The following is a 19,984-nucleotide window of genomic DNA, read 5'->3' on the forward strand; positions in this document are numbered from 1 at the left end:
TTTAGCCTTATGAGAACAACAAAAAAAAAAGGTGCAATATGTCTAATGGACTATATAGCTACAAAAGCTGAGTGTGGTACTTCACAAAATTTTTATTAACTGACATTATCCCCTGGGGCCAGTAACTTAAAATTTTATGGTAATTCAAACACCTGAATTAAAGAATAAAGTAACTGACATGGGAGAAATGAGGTGAGAAAGATGATCATAAAGTACTAGTAATCTGAAGTTTTTAAGAACAAATAATTCCACAAGCAACAATAATTTATAAAATCATTGTGTTAAGAAGTAGACATTATTTTTGCAATTAATGGATTATTTCCTAATTCAGGGGAAAGACTATAACCAAATACATCATAGGTATCATTTGAGGTACTTGCTATTTATTCATATCTATTGAAGCTGAGTCAGTTATTCAGTCCTTGATAATGTATTAAATATGCTGATTGTGAGTAGAGGAAAGTCAAGCATTTTATCTCTTACCCTTTGTAATCAAGGGATCTGGCTGAGTCGATTTATAGTGTTTTTACAAAAAGGAAGAAAAGATGTTTGATTCAGAAAATGCATGAACCTGTGGAATAGGTATTTCTATTCAAAATGAACCAGAGTTCACTTTTGGAGGATGGAGACATTTCTCATTCCTGGATTTTTTTTTTTTTTAAGTTGGGTCATCTTCAGAAATGAAACATTTGGCCTTTGAATTATGTTGCTGTAACTTTCAGAGTTATATAGAAGCTAAAATGATCTACGGAATAGAAAAGCTCTTAAATCTGATAGCATTCTTTCTAAGTTAGGGACTAAGAGATGGTAAACTACAGTGAATAAACTTCGATGCCTACTTTATCAATTATATGACATAAGTTTTTCTGTGTCTGGCTCTTGTGAGGAATTTTTTTTTTTTAAGTAGAGAGCAGACTCCTTGCTCTGGGGATATAATAAACCATTATAAAGAGAGTACAAGTACCAATATATATATATATTGACCCTTGATTATCTATTGTATATTTATCTGCAGAATAATTTTAATTCTGGGATATTAGTATCAGGTCACTATATCTCTGAGAATGGGAATTTAGTCTAAGCAGAACATAATCAGGAAATATGCTTTTTAAAAAATTTTGTGGTGGGCTAAAGGCCAAATGCTTTGAAGGCTGTCTGTATTTAAAGACTCAAAAAGATTATAACATTTTAGGTAGTGCAAAAAGAAAAGCGTTTCCATTGTTTTAAATTTGGGAAATGTCTTCATTTGCCCATAAACTATAGTTATACAGGAAATATACTTGTAAGTAATCATAGGAAATTGTGAATGACGGACAGTCAAAAATTATTTATTGATCATTAATATATACACATATACACATTTGATATTATAGGTCATGTGGAAAGGGGAAGATAAATACTAGAAAACATGATCCTTCTGTCAAAAAACCCACACATTTAATTAGGGGTGTTCAAGACAGTAAGGACTTTTTTTTTTTTTTTTTTTTTTTTTTTTTTTTTAGTAGAGAAAGGGAGAGGAAGAGAGAGAATCCCAAGCAGGCTTCATACTGAAACACAGGGCTTACTCTCAGGATCCTGAGATCATGACCTGAGCTGAAATTAAGAGTCAGACACTTAACTGACTGAGCCACATAGGCATCCCAAGACATTAAAAACTTTTAAATGAAATGCATGCTGTGTTTACCTTGGGGCTGAATGTATGGACAGTCCAAAACTAACGTTGGTTTCTTTTACCTGTATCAATATTCTGAAAAGGGGACCTCGTTGATAAAATACAGTTGAATTAAGAAAGCCCAGAGAAATGTGTGATTTGAGAATAACACAGATAAGGTACACTCAACATTAGTATGTCAGGATTTTCAGCAATGAAGTCTTTGGAATATTACCAGTCACAAATATTACATCTTTGTTGGATAAAAATTTTTGCTACTTTGCTATGTGTGTTCTTAAAAGACTAAAAGTTACTGAAATAACTCCTTCATGATGTTGAATGAAATTTGCACAAAGAATAAAAAAGGATTATTCTTCCAATGAGATTAATAATTTATGTTCTGCTATTCTTAAATTATTAGGATTGTATATTGAAACTTTGAAATTGTCTTAGTACCCATTCATTTTTGTCATGGCTTATTTTTATCCTTTACATAAGTACTATTATCATTTGAATGTTGTAGTGTTAAGGTTGGTTATAGTTATTACTAATATTCTGTGCTATAAGCCACTAAGGTACTCTTTGCTCCTAATTTCTAAAATTCAGCAGGTAAGACATCATTTTTATACTTCCACTCAAAGATTTGCAAGGGTAAGTAATTTAAAATTGTCATCTTTAGTAGTCATCAAGGACAAATTATCATGAATAAATAGCTTTTGCTACTTCTTTGTTTTTAAGCTCTCAGTAGGATATTAAGAATTTATTTCTTCATAGCAACTGTTAGTGTACTTGTGTATATGTGTGTAGGATTAAGTAGTAAATTTTGTGTTAATGTTACTATGTTGGTATATTTTTATCCTGTCTTAGACTTTCATGGGAAAATACAAACCTACTTCATAACATTTGAATTTATTATTTTTAACCATAAATATCTATAGTTTAATATATTTTTATTGATCCTGCCTTTCACATTTCTGTTATCTTTAGTTAAATGCATATATTGGTTTATCTGTCTGAGGAAGTTCTTTTTTTTTTTTTTTTTAATTTATTTATTTATGATAGTCACACACAGAGAGAGAGAGAGGCAGAGACACAGGCAGAGGGAGAAGCAGGCTCCATGCACCGGAGCCCGATGTGGGATTCGATCCTGGGCCTCCAGGATCGCGCCCTGGGCCAAAGGCAGGCGCCAAACCGCTGCACCACCCAGGAATCCCTGAAGGAGTTCTTTATAATACTAAAGAGATTACTGTGCCTCTCAAATAGACACTGATAGGTAAAAGCATGTAAAATTCTTATCCCAATCACAGTACACAACCACCAACATCATAGAGGAAGAAGAGAAGGGTGTGATAAGTGTTTCCAACTCTTCCAGTTTGCACTGAGAGATAGTATTACTTTCAAACTAACTGGTCCAGATCTCTGTAACACAAATTTCGGTACTACCAAGAATGTGAGATGAATCCCCTACTACACATAGACTGGTTAATGCCAGTGGATCTCTCATTTTAGAAAGGTTTTGGTCTGTACAGACAGATGAAGGAATTGTATCAAAAATTGATGATATAACTACCCTATGTTTTTTTAAGTTATTATATAATGTATGTATAAAAACTGCATTATCAGTTCAGGGTGAAGCCTATTACAGTTTTAAGTATGTGTTTTGTTAGAATACAAAACTGACTTAGAAAATTTATATGAATACTAATATTTCATTTTTGTTGTGTTATTTTAGTTAAAATTTCCCTTTTATCTTCAGATTTAAATTCTTTTCTTACCTTTCATTAATAGGTAGTATAGATCAATCAGTGTTAAAAGAATTACCCCCTGAACTTCTGGCAGAAATTGAATCCACCATGCCACTTTGTGAACGCGTGAAAATGAATAAACGCAAGCGTAGCACAGTTAATGAAAAGCCAAAATATGCTGAAATCAGTTCAGATGAAGATAATGATAGTGATGAAGCTTTTGAATGTAAGTACCACATAACTTTATTATTATTTTAGAATTAAAAAGTAGATTGATGTGTTTGTCTCATTCATAATTTGGGGGGTTAGGAAGAGTACAGTGATCTTAATTCTTAACATAGTATAGCAAGTTTTTTTCTTTATACTTAAAAAATGTGCAAAAGATGAGATCAGTTGGCACCAAGAAAAAAATTAATGAGCCATAATTAGTGTCAAATAACACAGGTATGTGTCTATATTTAGCAAACATTTATTGAGTTCCTACTATATGCTAGGCACTGAAAATAAAAATACAAATAAGATGTAGCCCCTGTCTTTGAAGAGCCTTCAAAGGGGGAAATATGTAAACAGTTGTAGCACAGTGAAAAAAATACAGTGATAATAAGTAAATCCAGGATGCTATGGGAGCACATTGATTGGCATCAAAATTATACTTGGGGGTTCAGGAAATGCTTACTGGAAGAGGTGACACTTGAGTTGAGTCTTGAAGGACACATAGGAGATAGCCAGGTAAAGAAATATTTAAAACCATACTACCACTAAATTATGAATGAATTAGCCACATTGCCAATTATCTGTGTGGTTTGGACCTGGCTTCTCCTTTTTGCCCAGCTGTGTCCTGGAATTCCTCCCTTGTTTCACTGTTTTCCAGAGCTGGCTTCTTCACTACACAGCTACCTCTCTACAACACTGTGATCACCTGTCTTTGCACTAGACTTGCTATACCTCGCCTGTCTTCCTACTGGTCCACTGAAAAAGTTCTTCTCTTTTATCCCTATCTTCCTTCTTCTGGAGCAAGAGAATTGAGCCTAGCCAAGAGGGGTCAGCAACCTTGTTTGACTTAAACGGCATTCAGTGGAAACAGACTATGGGAGATCTTCACTTGTGTGCCAACTGACTTAGTCATTATGACCAAAAGAAGTGGGAAGACCACCAGTGTGTTCTACCTTTTCCACCTAGTTTCCATAGATTGAGGTGTGACAAGCAAGGGCAGGAAGGACAGATGCATGCTGCCAATTTTAAATGTATATTGCTGATGGAAATCCTTCACCTCCTCCAAAGTTTTTTATGTTCATTTACTCTGATCTTCTTTAAATTGTGAGCTCTTGAGCTATGAGGAGTAGACTATGAATATTGAACAAATATGAACAAAGTTTTAAAATTGAAATAAAATATATAGCAAAGTTAATCTGACATTTAATTATATGTATAATTGTTATAATTTGTTATGAGATGTATTTACATGCAATATATTTCATTCAATGGCTAAAGTTAATACTTTTCTTATTATACTCAAACATTTTGGTCATATGGGAATATATGCTCTGGAAAGGAAGAGGAAAAAGGAGATCTGGTGGCCCAGAAACTCACTCCCCTTTATATACATGCCTCTCCTTTACTCTTCCTCCTTCCCCCCGCCCACCTCAAAACATCACCCATTTCTAAAGGGAATAGCTAAGAAGGAGGAGTTCTTTAACTGCAGATTGATTTCAAATCACAATTCAACTCCATTTAACTGAGAGTGGCTCCCTGCATTGCTAAGCCGATGAGAATTTTGAAGCTACCTCACAGTTCAGTAGAAAGAATAGCATAATCAGAAATGCCCAACAGGTGTAAAATAGGGGAGAGAGTCACACATGCCTGATGTGTGTCATCAGTGCAGCCACTGTTCTTTTCCTGTTGTGGAAAAATCTTATGGAAGCTGAGAGTGTCATCATAAAGCCATGGATCCTGTTATATCTAGATATTTCCCAAGTGTATTGAAAGCTTAGTATTAGTTAGAGAACCTCAGCTTCAACCTGCTAGACAAAAGAGAAGTTTCTCTGGATTCTTCAAGAGACCTCAGAGTAGCTGCCTGTCTTTCTTAGTTTATTTCTATATAAGTAACTACAGAAAAATTGACTCTGGAGCCACTGATTTGAGAAATGAAAGTATTCCAGTTGGTAGTTGACATAAACAACCAAACTCTCATTATACCACAGCAAAAAGAATGTAGTAAAAATACAGTGTAGTACAAGATGTAAAAGTATTATGAGAACATAAGCTCAAGCATTTTGCTGCTTTGAGAGAGACTTTATTTGAAACTTAAGGTTTTATTGCAGTTTAATCAAATTGGTTTCCTAAAAATCTAAAACTAAGGCAATTGTTTTGTTGAAGGATTGGGGAAGGGTTGAGGGCCACATAGATCTTTAAAAGTTGTTGGGCCACATAAATTTGGGTAACCATAGCACAAACACAAGGTCACTGGATTGCTGGGGAAAGGAGAGAGAAGACCTAAGTTAAAGAGCGATGTAGGTGAAATTTAGAAAGGGAAGATGGGAGACATTCAAGGCATGTTTTACCTACCTGTCTGTTGAGCTCCCCCCTTATTTCTTTCAGGGTTATGAAAGCAATAGAGAAACTAGTAACAATCCTGATAGCCTTATTACAACACACTGTATCATGGAAGTTGGGTGGGTTTTTTTCCTAATTTGCCATCTCATTTTTATCCAAATTTCCTAAAGTTTAATGAATGTGAAACAAAAATCTTAAAGGCCTATAAAAATTACTACCAATACAGTATTTTTGTATGTTCTTGATGACGAATGTAAGATTTTTCAAGCATTTTCAAATCATAGAATTGAATGCTTGAAATGAATCTCTGATGAAATTGAAATTCAAAAGTACTAAGTAAGTCATATTAGAAAATAGAATACTACTTTCAAACATTTCTGAACAAGCTTCTTAGTTGTTATTCCTCATATTTGGTAGTATTTTAGTACTTGTTGAAAAAATATTTAGTGAATGCTACATAGATGACCTTTTTCTCTGAAACACACACACACACACACACACACACACACACATTATGTTAGTTTATAAGGCAGTCTCTCACTAAGAGAATGTCCTGGGGTGTACCCTAATTGTAAAAGGGGAAAATTCTTTCTTCCTCATACTTCATGTCAAATTTATGCCTTATTACAAAGAAAATCATTGGAGATTTAAATATATGCATTTACATTTGGTTTTTTGTTCTTGTTTTTGTTTTTTAATGAACTATCTTGCTGTGCCAAGTCTATGACCAAAAAGAAGGGGAAACAAAATTATCTTTTTCTGCTATGCTGTCAGTAGATTGGACAGAAGGGTCCAGAACCAGAAATCAAAGTAGATTCTTGAATAGGAGTAGTTAAGGCAGCATGTCAGGGTAAGATTAGCCAGGGTATAGACATTGATTATGGACATTGATTATCCACAAATAAAGTCCCCAGCACAAGCATAGATAGAGTGCATGGGCCAAAGGTTGGCATCCTTAAATCTCAGGATTTAAGGGGACTCAAGCAAGAATTTTGTTTTAAGTATTTGGATATTGATCATAATTAGGGATTCAAAATAGAAACCAATTCAAAGAAAGGGAGTCACATTTAGTTCAACAGACTAGGAAGTATTTCATGGTCACCAACAAGTGGTCAAAACAACAAGATGCCAAGACACAGGACACATCAGTTCTCTATCCTACTTTTAAGTTGGTGATGCTCTACCCTAGAAGGGGTATGGTAAATATTTGTCGCTTGTACTGCTCTCCAGCTCTCACAGGACAGACATTTCTAATCAGTCTTTCTTGTGGAAATATGATGCTTTCTTGGGGAAATATAATGCTCTAGGCAGCTATTACCAGTTGATCAGAGTTGATGTGTCAGATGAAATCTGTTTGCCAGTTCTGCCTAGAAGTTCCTGTCAGTACTGGTGTTTTTAATGAATGCTTAGACCCTTGGAAGATTGGGGAAGTGACTGAAGGTAACATACATATATATGTTTGTGTAGCATGTGTAAGCTTAAAAGCTTTTCTCCTTGGGCTTAAGCAAGTATACTGTTGGAGAGAACTGAATTCAATATATGAATATTTACAACTGTACAGATTTATTCTATCTCTGAAGGCCTGTGATGCGAGATTATCAGAGTCTATTGAATTTATACCTAAGTTGTGGGCTTAACTTGGCTTTTAATTGTTGGTATATGTGGTTACTCTATATTCTATAGCACTTTCTCAAAAGTTTACTTTTCTTCCAAACCCTGCTCCCCGTCAATAATCCAAATGCTTTAAAGTGTTTCTGTTTTTCCTGCAAATCCTAGATAAAGATTGTTTTATATGCCTTAATTAATCCTCATGGTTAAGTAATACTATCCTTACTGACTTACTGAATACCTTTCTTTGAAATGAATGCTGTTTAATTCCCAGAACATTCCTATTTATTAGCAGACCAAATTCACGTAAAAATCTTTAAATCTAAAATAATAGATAATGCTAAAATAAGTGATACCATTTCTATACCGTAATTTATATTTCTGATTAAACAGAGTGACTCAATTTCCTAGGCCCACACAATGATTTTCCCCCATGTGGTTCATTTGTGAAGTACAAGTTTTAATATTCTTTTTAAATGAGGTAAATTATTTGTCATGGGGATTTGCTTTTAGCCTCTAGGAAACGACATAAAAAAGATGATGATAAAGCTTGGGAATATGAAGAGCGTGACAGAAGAAGCTCTGGGGATCATAGGAGAAGTGGCCACTCTCATGAAGGAAGAAGAAGTTCAGGTGGTGGTCGTTATCGAAACCGAAGCCCATCAGATTCTGACATGGAAGATTATTCTCCTCCTCCGAGCCTTAGTGAGGGTAATTCATCAGTGTCAACGGATTTCTTACATAAGCTGCTTTAAATTTAGGGCTTTAACTTTGAAGAATATTTGATACCTTTTTTAAGTTAATTAACAACTCCATTGCTAATCAAGACAAAAGTATATATTTAGTTTGGAATGGCAGTGGTTATTGTTCAAGTATTTAATGTTCTGGAGGAAACTAGAAGCAAAAATAGAAATACTTTAAGTTGTCATTCCTGTATTTCAATATTTCTTTTTGTTTATTTTAGTTGCTAGAAAAATGAAGAAAAAAGAAAAACAGAAGAAGAGGAAAGCTTATGAACCAAAACTTACACCTGAAGGTAACATTTTAGTTTGTTTTTCAGTCTGCAACTTTAGTTTTCTATGTGTAATGTGAACATAATAAGTTTTTATTTTTTCTCTGTTGTAGAAATGATGGATTCTTCAACTTTTAAGAGATTCACAGCCTCAATAGAGAATATTTTGGATAATTTAGAAGATATGGATTTTACTGCATTTGGTAAAATCATTTTAAGATATATTTTTTTAACCTCTAAATATAAAATCAGTTTTAAATATATACTTATTTACCTAGGTAAATACAGTGTATACAGAGGCATGGTCTGTGCTCTCAAGAAACTTAAAATCTAGTTATAGAGTCAAGTTTAGTCTGTGTTATCAAGAAACTGAAAATTTTAGTATAAAAATCAAGTATTAAAAAAAAATCAAGTATTATTGGTAGTGTCTTAGGAATTCCAAGAATGCAACTTGATTGCATTGATTCAAATGAGACTTGAATTGGTGCTAGATAAGGAGAGTACTAATACGAGCAAGGATACAGAAATTGGAACCCATGCATCTGCTCGTGTAATTCTTATAGCCAATATTTATTGAATACTTAGTCTTTGTCAGCAGTATATTAAGTGCTAGAGATGCAAAGATAAATACCCCAGTCCCTGGCTTTAAGTAATACAGAATCTAGTATGGAAAACAAAATAGTAAACCAATTAGAATACAGTATGATTAATATATTCATATGTTCCTTTTATAATATATAAAGATCATATCTATAAATATAAAAATGTAACACTGGTTACAGTATTGAGAACTAGTCTCTACAAATCCATGCCACCTTCAGCTGTACAAACACTAGTGTCTAATTTATACAAAAGCCATATAACATACAATAATTCTGATATGAATCCACCTATTTGAAAATACCTGAAAAGTATATTACCCTTTGTATTATATTACCCTTTATTTTAAAAGTGTTTTGTGAGAGTTATTTGCCTAAGTATCATTAATGCATTTCTCCATTATTTGGAGTACCATTTTCATCATTTCAAAAACTTTCCAGTTGTGTGCTGAACAGCTGTCTTCCATCTCATTTAAGATCCCAACAGGAAGACAGATGGCACTCTCAAATTAGGATAATTTGAGGAGGACTAATTTACAAAGAGGCCAGTTAGAGAACTGGGAACAGAATAGTGCCAGAATCTAGGGTTAACAACCATGGGACTGTTACCAACCCTACTCTAAAAGGAACAAGGGTAAAGAGAAGTTACTAAAACTCATTCTGTAGGGAAAATAAGGTTGTAGACTGCCTTGAGAAAAAGCAGTAACCTTTTGGTCAGAAAGGTTAGCCTGAGGAGACCTTACAAGGAAGGAGTCAGGGATATAAATACCCTGACCTCACTCTCCTTCTCTTTGATCTTCTGACAGGGCACCCCACTGGCTGAACCCAAACAGAAGCCAGAGGGCATGGGAGACTGTTGATGTAGTCCATACAGGTCAGCCTCGAGGGTGGGGGCAGAGAGCTTGGTTGAGAAGGGTCAACAGTATATCTAAAGTAGTGAAGATAAGAGACCTATCTCCTCCCCCCATCTTAGTCAGAATTCTCATTTTAATCCCTGTCTTCTCTCATTCAGGGTTTGCTTGAGGTTTATAGAGGCCTCTTCGGTTGTTACTTGTTTAGTTTGTTTATATCTGTTTGTGTGTCCAAAATTTTTATTTAAAAAAGTTAAGCTTACTATTTTGAGCTATTTATTGTACCTAAACTGTTTGGTTTGGTTTTTCAGGTGATGATGATGAAATTCCTCAGGAACTTCTTTTAGGAAAACATCAGCTTAATGAACTCGGCAGTGAATCTGCTAAAATTAAAGCAATGGGTATAATGGATAAGGTATCTCAGTAAAGAAAAATTTATATATTTACTTAAATGCTAATATTTGTTTTTTTTTTTTAAATGCTAATATTTGATATTAAACTTCTCAAGGTAGATTACAAAGTTTACATAAAGTAAATAATGAAAACAATTTACGATTACCGTCTGAGAGTCTCACTGAATTATTTCTTTTTTAAAAAACAAGACTCAAAGAAGTATTCTGTAAATTATTCTAAAGAAAACCATATTATTGCATTGAAAGAAGCATGGGCCTGGACTTTTTTTTTCTACTGTTTTTTATTTTATCATTGTCTCAGGTATTTATTTAAATGTAGAAATACACTAAATTTTTCTTTGGCATTTGCTTAGTCATTGTGAATGGTGACAGAGTAAAGCTACAGTTTCAACATATTAACTGTAATAAATACCTTGCCTCATTGCTGTAGGCTTTATGATTTTTAAGTTGTCTTTCTTGTGAGCCCTCTGTTGCTAAATAGTCTCATTTTATTCAAATGGAATATCAGAGTATTTTTTCATTGATAATAACTTCTAACAATACTGACAGCATCAAGGAATGGTTTCCCATAATCTTTATGAGCCATCATTTACTCCCTAAACTATTGTGTAATTGCTGTGCAAATATAATTTGAAGACAAGTCCTCCCCCCTTTTCTAACCAGGGGCATGTTCCCTGTTGCACAGAATTATCTACTCTGTAAGTTCCCTAATTTCCTAGTCTATAATATCCTAGTTGTTTTTTTTTTAATATCCTAGTTTTTAACTTTAAAGTAGACTGAAAAATATTTTGATGTTTTTACCAAGTTAAAATATAATCAGTTATTCATTTTTTGTTTATATATTGCCTCCATTCTAAGTAATGAATGTGCTATGAATTTGGGTTTTTTACTGAGGTATAATTGAAATTATATTAGTTTCATGTTTACCACATAACAAGTTGATATTTGTATATATTGCAAAATGGTTATAATAATAAATCTAGTTAACATCCATCATCACACATAGTTACAATTTTTTTTCCTGTGATGAGAACTTTTAACTTCTACTCTCTTAGGACCTTTCAAATATGCAATATAGTATTAACTAGTCACCAGGCTATACATTACATCCCGAGGACTTAAATCATATAATAGAAAATTCGTACCTTTTGACCATCTTCACCCACTTTAGCCCCTACCCCCAGCCCCTGTGGCAACCACCCATCTGTTCTCTGTATCTGTGAGGTTGGTTGGTTGGTTGGTGGTGGTGGTTTAGATTCCATACGTGAGATCATATGGCATTTGTCTTTATCTGACTTACTATGCTTGCCATAATGCCCTCAAGGACTAATCATGTTGTCATAGATGGCAAGACTTCCTTTTTTTATAGCAAGATATTTCATTGACTATATATATATATATATATATATATATATATATATATATATACACGCGTGCACACACACACACACACATGTAGGCATGTATACACACACACATTTTATTTTCTTTGTCCGTTCATCCATCAGTGGACACTTGAATGCTTGAACATGGGTGTGCATATATCTTTTTAAGTTAGTGTTTTCTTTTCCTTCAGATATATTCCCAGAAGTGGAATTGATGGATCTCAGGGTGGTTCTATTTTCAGTTTTGTGAGGACCCTCCATACTGTTTTCCATAGTGGGTGCACCATTTTACATTCCTAACAACAGTGCACAAGAGTTTCCATAAATTTGATTTTTTAAAGGCCGACATATCACCTAGTTAACTAATAATTAATGTGCTATTAGTACACAATAATATTATGTATATAGTGAGGGATGTATTGATTTTTTTTTATATAGCAAATGCCATCAGTTTTCTGAGGTGATATTGCCAATCCTAGATTTTGTTTCATAAAGTCCATAATTATATATAGCTAATATTTCAATCTCACAAGGTGAATTTGCTGACTTTTTCAAAGTATAGTTTACCAAAAGTCTTAGTACTTTAATCTGTTGTGAAATTATTTAAAGCAGTATTTGGGGAGAACTTGTTTCTATACTCCAGCATAAATAATCAAAATGTACTTAATGTCAGTTATTCTGTTGATTCTTCCATTTGACTCTTCTGGATGGTTTGATTGAGAGTCGTAGTTGCATGGTAGGAGTCTAAAACTTTAGTCAGGAGAATATGATAACAGTTGCCTCCAAGCAGAACCTTTAAATCGGCTATAATTTTTTTAAGTAGAGAAAGCATCCTTTCTAAGAAATGAAATAGCAGATTTTTTTTTTAAATAAAATATTTCTTCTGGAAAAAAAAGTGTTACTTTACATATGTAACTTTCATCATTTACACTTTTATGCTTTATTCATAATACCACCTTGAATTTTAAGACACCTGCTGAATAACACTGTAGTGTGGAAACCATATTATAATTAAATCAACAGATGAAAACTTGAGAAAAGAGTGTGTGTGTTCATATGCATGTTCAGTATCACTGCCACGAGAACAGGGAGCCAGGCATCAGAACAAACTAACTCTTGACTAGCTTTATGGTAAGAATTGGGTTAGTAGTGTATATATGTTCCTGTTCTGTATTTGTTTTCTGTCTTTCAGAAACAAGTGATTAATTCTCTACATAATTCAGATTTAAGTAGAGAATCTAAGTGAAAATTTTCTTTTCCCACTCTTTAAGCGGGTGGTACTGTTATATATTCCATAGCTCAAAGGTGATAATTGTACATGTTTCTTGAATAATTTATCACTTTTACCAATGATTGATTCTTAAAAAAAATTACATTGCTATTTTAGCTTTCCACTGACAAAACTGTGAAAGTCCTAAATATCTTGGAGAAGAATATTCAAGATGGGTCAAAGCTTTCCACTTTGTTAAATCATGTAAGTTCAAGATCCATATTGTTAATTTTACCTTTACTATTGTTAAGATACAAATTTTTTTCAAAAGAACTCTGATTTATAGGGGAAATTTTAAATGTCATTAATTTGAGCTAGTTACATTCATTAGCAGTGCTATTAAATTACACTTTTAGTAATCCAAAATTACATTGTTGATTCACAGCTTTGACATAAACAGACAACAGATGTAAATTCATTTCAGTTTACAGAACTGTTTAAGTTTACATTATGCTCTTCCTTATGTGTGATTATGTTTAAAATATTTTTTTTCATTTATGAAATGATAGTAATTCTTCTTCTTGACCTTTCCTGGAAAATTAGTTAGAAACCTTATACTACATTCCTAATATATCCTAAAATAATAATCCTTATATACAATTTTTTTTTAGATTTTATTTATTTATTTGAGAGAGAAGAGAATGCATGTGCGTGCACAAGGGTCAGGGGAGGGACAGAGAGAAAGAGAAACCGATTCCCCACTGAGTGCTTGAATGCAGAACTCTGAGATCATGACCTGAGCTGAAGACAGACACTTAAAACACCTCAGCCACCCAGGCACCCCATACATACCATTTTCATACCTAGTTCAAATGATTATTGAAAGAATTAAGTAGACTAATTCATGTAAAGTGCTTAACAGTGTCTCCCATTTTAAGTTCTCAATAAATTTTAACATCAACTATTAATATATTTTAGTACCTTTATATCAAAAACGTAGCAACATAATGTAATGGTTTATAAACTGATAAAAGTAAATTGCCTGGAATCTATCTTAGCATTGTAGCAGACTTTCAAATCATATGTGTATTCGAATTGATCTTGATAGCTCTACCATTAATGAATACAAACACTAATGCTAATATAAGATAAGAATTTGGGAGAGTTGAATTACTGAATTTTCCTTGTTGCAGAAAGTTTCCAAACCTCAAGGTCAAAAAGGTCCATATTCTCTTAGCAATAACCACTATTAACATTTTTGATATATGGAAATAGATATGTATATATTATATATATATACACACACATATATATAGTACATGCACTGGATCTCATCTAATGAGAGAAATGTTCTTGGTGTTTGCCAAAGCCACAAGATTGCTAAGTGATCTACATGGAATAAAAAATGTAGAAAAATAATCTCAGATGGTATTTCTATGGCTTCTTAAATATATCTATATTTTTCCAATGCCCTTTTTAAATTAGTTTTTGAATCAGAAACAAAGGGCTTAGAGAAACCCATAGTGGCAATCTACTACATTCTTAGTCTGCAAATTTTATTTAAAACACTTTGACAAGAAATTGAAATAAATCTCAAGGATCTAGAGTTCTAAGCTGGTTGACTCAGTCTTAATTAAATTATTTTAATTCCTGAAGCCTTAGCGTTATTTAATGTGTTGCAGGTAGTCTTAATTAACATTTGGCATGAATGATGAACCTCCTTAACTGACTCATCCATACAGCAATTTTAATATTAAAAGCTACTCTTAGCATATTTTTCTTAAATAGGTATGCAAGCAGTAAAATGGAAGAAAGCCTAGAGATTTAGGAAAAAATAATGGAGTTTGTAGGCATTAGTGATTAGAAAGCCCTTCTCTGCTTTACATATTGTGCTTTTGTTTCATTTCCCAATGTATAAGTTTTAAATAGCATGCATTTGAAATATTCCTAGAGTATAAAGTTAGTATTTCATAAGTAAGGATGTGATAGAAGAATTATCACTCTCAAAGTGAGATTAAAAGCACTCCTTCCCAATTGTACTGAGTTGCTAGTGTGTAAATTAAAATATAATCTTCTATCATTTGATTTATCCATTTTAGAAAATAAATTATATTTTCAGCAGTCTGCATAATAACTACTTTTTAATCTCTATTTCAAAAATACTGTGTTGTTGAGAAACAAATACTGGGAATGATTAACATTTAACTGCTTTTTAAATGCAGCTCTACCATTCATTGTTTTAATTTTCATTTTCTCACAACAGCAAGCAGAACTTGCAAAGTTTTGACTATCATGTTTATATGATAAGACAGAATTATTTATATACAATTATAGTCTTTATCTTAGATTTGAATAAAATACATGGAAGATAAAGATAACTATGAGTTTGTTATTGGAGTGTCATCTAGTGGTGAAATTAGGAGATAGAATATATTATATTTGAAAACTTGGAAACAAAAATCTTAAAGTAACATCAGCACTTCATTCCTGATGTTCATAAACATACATGTACATGCATGAGGGCATCTGGCTGGCTCTGTCAGTAGAGCATGTGACTCTTGATCTTGGGATCATAAGACCAAGCACCATATTGGGTGTAGAGCTCATTAAAAAAAAAAAGTACATACATCAAAACACTTACCATGAAAATCAAATATATCATTTTAAAAAATATTTTGACCTATAAATGTGTTTATTTCCATTTCATTAACTGTATGTTATTTTATAGAATAACGATACTGAAGAAGAAGAAAGATTATGGAGAGACCTTATTATGGAGAGAGTTACAAAATCAGCAGATGCCTGTCTTACAACTATCAACATTATGACATCTCCTAACATGCCAAAAGCTGTATATATTGAGGATGTAATTGAAAGAGTTATACAATACACTAAATTTCATTTGCAGAATACACTCTATCCTCAGTATGATCCTGTTTACAGATTAGATCCTCACGGAGGTTGGTTTGCCTTTTTATATTGAAAGTTTTTGAGTATGATGTCAAAATTATGTTATATAATTTTATTATGTTGAATAGGTCAGAATGCAATAACTTAAAATGGCACAAAAATTACTAGATCATATAACTTGCCATAAATACTGGCTTTGATTTGACTAAGAGTATAGAACTTTTAGTTAATCCCGTTCTTATTCAAGTATAATTTCTTTAGCAAATCTTTACATATAACAGAAGTAATTTCTACTGGTTAGAGAAAAATCCCAGATAATATTGGCTTCTGGTTCTATTTATCACTTCACCCTAATTTTATGTAGAATATTAGTTATCTACAAAATGGATTGATTCAAGATAGATATTCTTTCTTGAATTTATAACCTTTATAAATGAGCAGTGAAATAGTTAACATGAATATTTATTTATTCATTCATTCATTCATTCATGAGAAATAGATACAGAGAGAGAGAGAGAGGCAGAGACACAGGCAGAGAGAGAGAAGTAGGCTCCATGCAGGGAGCCTGATGTAGGACTTGATCCTGGGTCTCCAGGATCACACCCCTGGCTGAAGGCAGACGCCAAACCACTGAGCCACCCAGACGTCCCTAACATGAACATTTAACGAAAGGAGGATATACCTGGTTTATGAATAATCTATAATTACTTATTATTTTATAATTACAAGTTAAAGGGAATTTTAATCTTATCCTGCACCAATAAGAAAAAATAGAAATAAAGATAAATGTTTTATAAGATTTAGGAACCTCTGGAATGTGCCATTGCTATCTAAATATCCCTAGAGAACAATTTCCTGTTTTAATAAATGACCAGCTTTATTTGCCAGGTTATATTTTTATGTAGCACACTCCCCCACCACCCCCAAGAAAGTGTTCCCTTAATTCAGAAAACAGTTTTATTATTATTTATTAAAAATTATTAAAAGTTGATAAATTATTTGAAATTTTTCTTTCATTTTAGGAGGCTTGTTAAGTTCAAAAGCAAAACGGGCTAAGTGTTCTACCCATAAGCAGAGAGTAATAGTAATGCTTTATAATAAAGTTTGTGACATTGTTAGCAGCCTATCAGAATTGCTAGAGATACAGCTTCTTACAGACACAACAATTCTTCAGGTAATTTTTTTTTGAAGCATTTTGTTATATTTCTGGATCAAACATTGTAAGAATAGAGGATCTAACTGAGTTCAGTATAGCTTTGCTTACTCAGTAATAATGCCAGCACTATGTTAATTTTTTCCACTCAGAGTATACCGAAAATGAAATAAAAGTCCAGGGAAGTTTTAAAAAGAAACATTTAGGGTGGAAGATAGGTGAATGTAGTAGAAACCCAAAACTCTAAATTCTTTGAAAGATAAAAGATTATTTCCTTTGAAATATGTCAGGATATTTTCATCCAGAGTAGCAAAATGTTTTATATTATATTTAATATATTTATATTGTGACATTCATCAACCCAAAATGTGGAGATCAGAGGAATGATGGCTATGAAAGAAAGTATATACTAATGTGCTTGAGAGTGAAAGGAGCGGAGAAATTCTTGAACTAGATCGATCCTAATGATTAATAAGGAGAAAGAAAATGCTAAGTTTTTTCCAGAGTTTATGAATGTTTTGGAATTTAGTTAAGATAGAATGTTACTGAAATCAACTAGAGATGTATACTGATTACTTTTTGCGTGTGCAGGTATCATCAATGGGAATAACACCATTTTTTGTGGAAAATGTCAGTGAGCTACAATTATGTGCCATTAAGTTAGTCACTGCAGTAAGTATAATCAATTCATACTTTTAGTTATCCCCCCCAGAAGAATAATACTGATATCATTTAATCTAAACTTACAAAAATTAATGCAGACTGAAGTTTTGCATAGACTTATTTCAACATAAGGACTATTTGTGCCTTATATTTTAAACTTCTAATTTTTTTCAAATTTTATTTTATTTAAATTCAATTAATTAACATATAGTGTATTATTAGTTTCAGAGGTAGAGGTCAGTGATTCATCAGTCTTATATAATACCCAGTGCTCATTACATCATGTACTGTCCTTAATGCCCATCACTCAGTTGCCCCATCTCCCGCTCTCCCTCCCCCCCAGCAACCCTCAGTTTGTTTCCTATGATCTAGAGTCTCTGGTTTGTCTCCCTCTCTGATTTCATCTTGTTTCATTTTCCCTTTCTAAATTTTTAACAACATTTTAGTTAATAATTCCTTAATATCTACAATTAAATCAGAAGTGTTTAAAATCATTTGAATTTTGTCTTTCCATCTCCAACATAGCATACTCCTGTAAATGAGTATACTCTTCTACAAGAATGTTATAATTAATGATGGGAAAGTTGTGCAAATTAAATCATTGTCATTGATGTTGAAAACATTTTCTTTTTTTTTTTTTTAACATTTTCATTCTAAATGGCAGATGATATTTTTTATCATGTGATATATCTTTTGTTTTCAAAGAATTATAAACTAAACTAAATTTGAAATCTTATAATTCCTAAACAGGTATTCTCAAGATACGAAAAACATAGGCAGTTAATTTTGGAAGAAATTTTTACTTCACTTGCAAGATTACCAACCAGCAAGAGGAGTTTGAGGAACTTCAGGTAACTAATTATAGTAAGGGCCAAGTACCATGAAGAATTACATTGTATTGTTGTCCTTATGAATTGATTCATCATCTGTGAATTTTTATTTTAGTGATCAAATAAAAGAGAGGCAGTTCAGCCAGAGCAGCACAAAGAGTAGCTTGGATATATGAAAAAATACAGTGCACATTTGGAGGACCTAAGGAAGTTCATTGATTCTCAGGTGTAAGAATCTGTGACAGGGATTTTCAGTCATGATGCTATTGACATTTTGGGCAGTTAATACTTTCTTATGAAAGGCTGTTCTATACATGGTAAGATGGTTAGCAGCATCCCTGACCTGTAACTTCTAGTTGACAAGAGAACTACCACCCCCTTCCAGTTGTGACAATGAAAATTTTCTCCAGACACTGGCAAATGTCCCCTGAGGGACAAAATCAACCCTGATTAAGCCATGATGGGAAATATGGCTTGAAAAAGGCAAAGGCAGTTCAAGTGTTTTATAAGCCTTAATGAGGAACTTGGACTTAATTCTTTATACAGCAGGAAGTCATTAAAAGAGAGCTGAAAGATTACTCTGGCAACAGTATGAAAAATTGACATGGAGATTAAATGCTCTTAAATCACTATGCACAGGATAACCAAGAAATGTTATCTACTGCTGTAGTCAACATTATTGTCTTTGTTGTCATAGGGAATCACCATCATTATCATAACTATTGTAATATTCCTGAGTGATTAAATGTATTGACCTGGCATATAGGGTTATATTTAGATTGCTTTGAAGGCTATTTTATGTAAAAAAAAATTACTTTTACTTTAGTTTTTTGGATTAATTGTATATAGTCTATTAAATCTGAAGAAAAGCTATCAACATATAAGAAAATTCTTACACCTTTACAGTATCTTTAGCATTAAAGATTTAAATTCGATTTTTTATATTCTATGCCACTGCCTTCATACCCTAGCACAGATCATCAAGAGCTGACTGTGTAGCAGATTTTAATAAGAAAATGAGTACCAGACTGCATGGGCTTATGGAAATCTTGAAGACTTTTCTCATTTTAAAAATCATTTTGAGGGCACCCCGGGTGACTCGGTGGTTTAGCGCCGCCTGCAGCCCAGGGCGTGATCCTAGAGACCCGGGATCGAGACCCACGTCGGGCTTCCTGCATGGAGCCTGCTTCTCCCTCTGCCTGTGTCTCTGCCTCTCTCTCTCTCTCTATGTGTGTCTCTCATGAATAAATAAATAAAATCTTTAAAAATAAATAAGTAAATAATAAAAATCATTTTGAGAAATATTTGATATTTTTCATGTATGTATCTTTATCTGCAGTGCATATAGAATATAGAAATTTGTATTAAATACAATTGCATTTTTCCTTTGACTATTTAATT

The 19,984-nt window shown here is 32.9% G+C and overlaps 1 protein-coding gene across 2 annotated transcripts in view; it reads left to right on the forward strand.

Annotated features, from left to right (window-relative positions):
- The window catches only part of NIPBL (NIPBL cohesin loading factor), a 201,016-nt gene that overhangs the window by 129,919 nt on the left and 51,113 nt on the right, over window positions 1-19,984 (forward strand). For both annotated transcript variants that reach the window (XM_041750312.1, XM_041750311.1), the window contains exons 11-20: window positions 3,440-3,622; window positions 8,071-8,268; window positions 8,522-8,593; window positions 8,683-8,772; window positions 10,331-10,434; window positions 13,205-13,291; window positions 15,756-15,987; window positions 16,960-17,111; window positions 17,682-17,762; window positions 18,504-18,604. In XM_041750312.1, the coding sequence (XP_041606246.1) occupies window positions 3,440-3,622; window positions 8,071-8,268; window positions 8,522-8,593; window positions 8,683-8,772; window positions 10,331-10,434; window positions 13,205-13,291; window positions 15,756-15,987; window positions 16,960-17,111; window positions 17,682-17,762; window positions 18,504-18,604 (1,300 nt within the window). The remainder of the gene's footprint in view (window positions 1-3,439; window positions 3,623-8,070; window positions 8,269-8,521; window positions 8,594-8,682; window positions 8,773-10,330; window positions 10,435-13,204; window positions 13,292-15,755; window positions 15,988-16,959; window positions 17,112-17,681; window positions 17,763-18,503; window positions 18,605-19,984) is intronic.

This window comes from Vulpes lagopus, chromosome 3 (assembly GCF_018345385.1).
Source record: "Vulpes lagopus strain Blue_001 chromosome 3, ASM1834538v1, whole genome shotgun sequence".
In the NCBI taxonomy this organism is placed as follows: Eukaryota; Metazoa; Chordata; class Mammalia; order Carnivora; family Canidae; genus Vulpes; species Vulpes lagopus.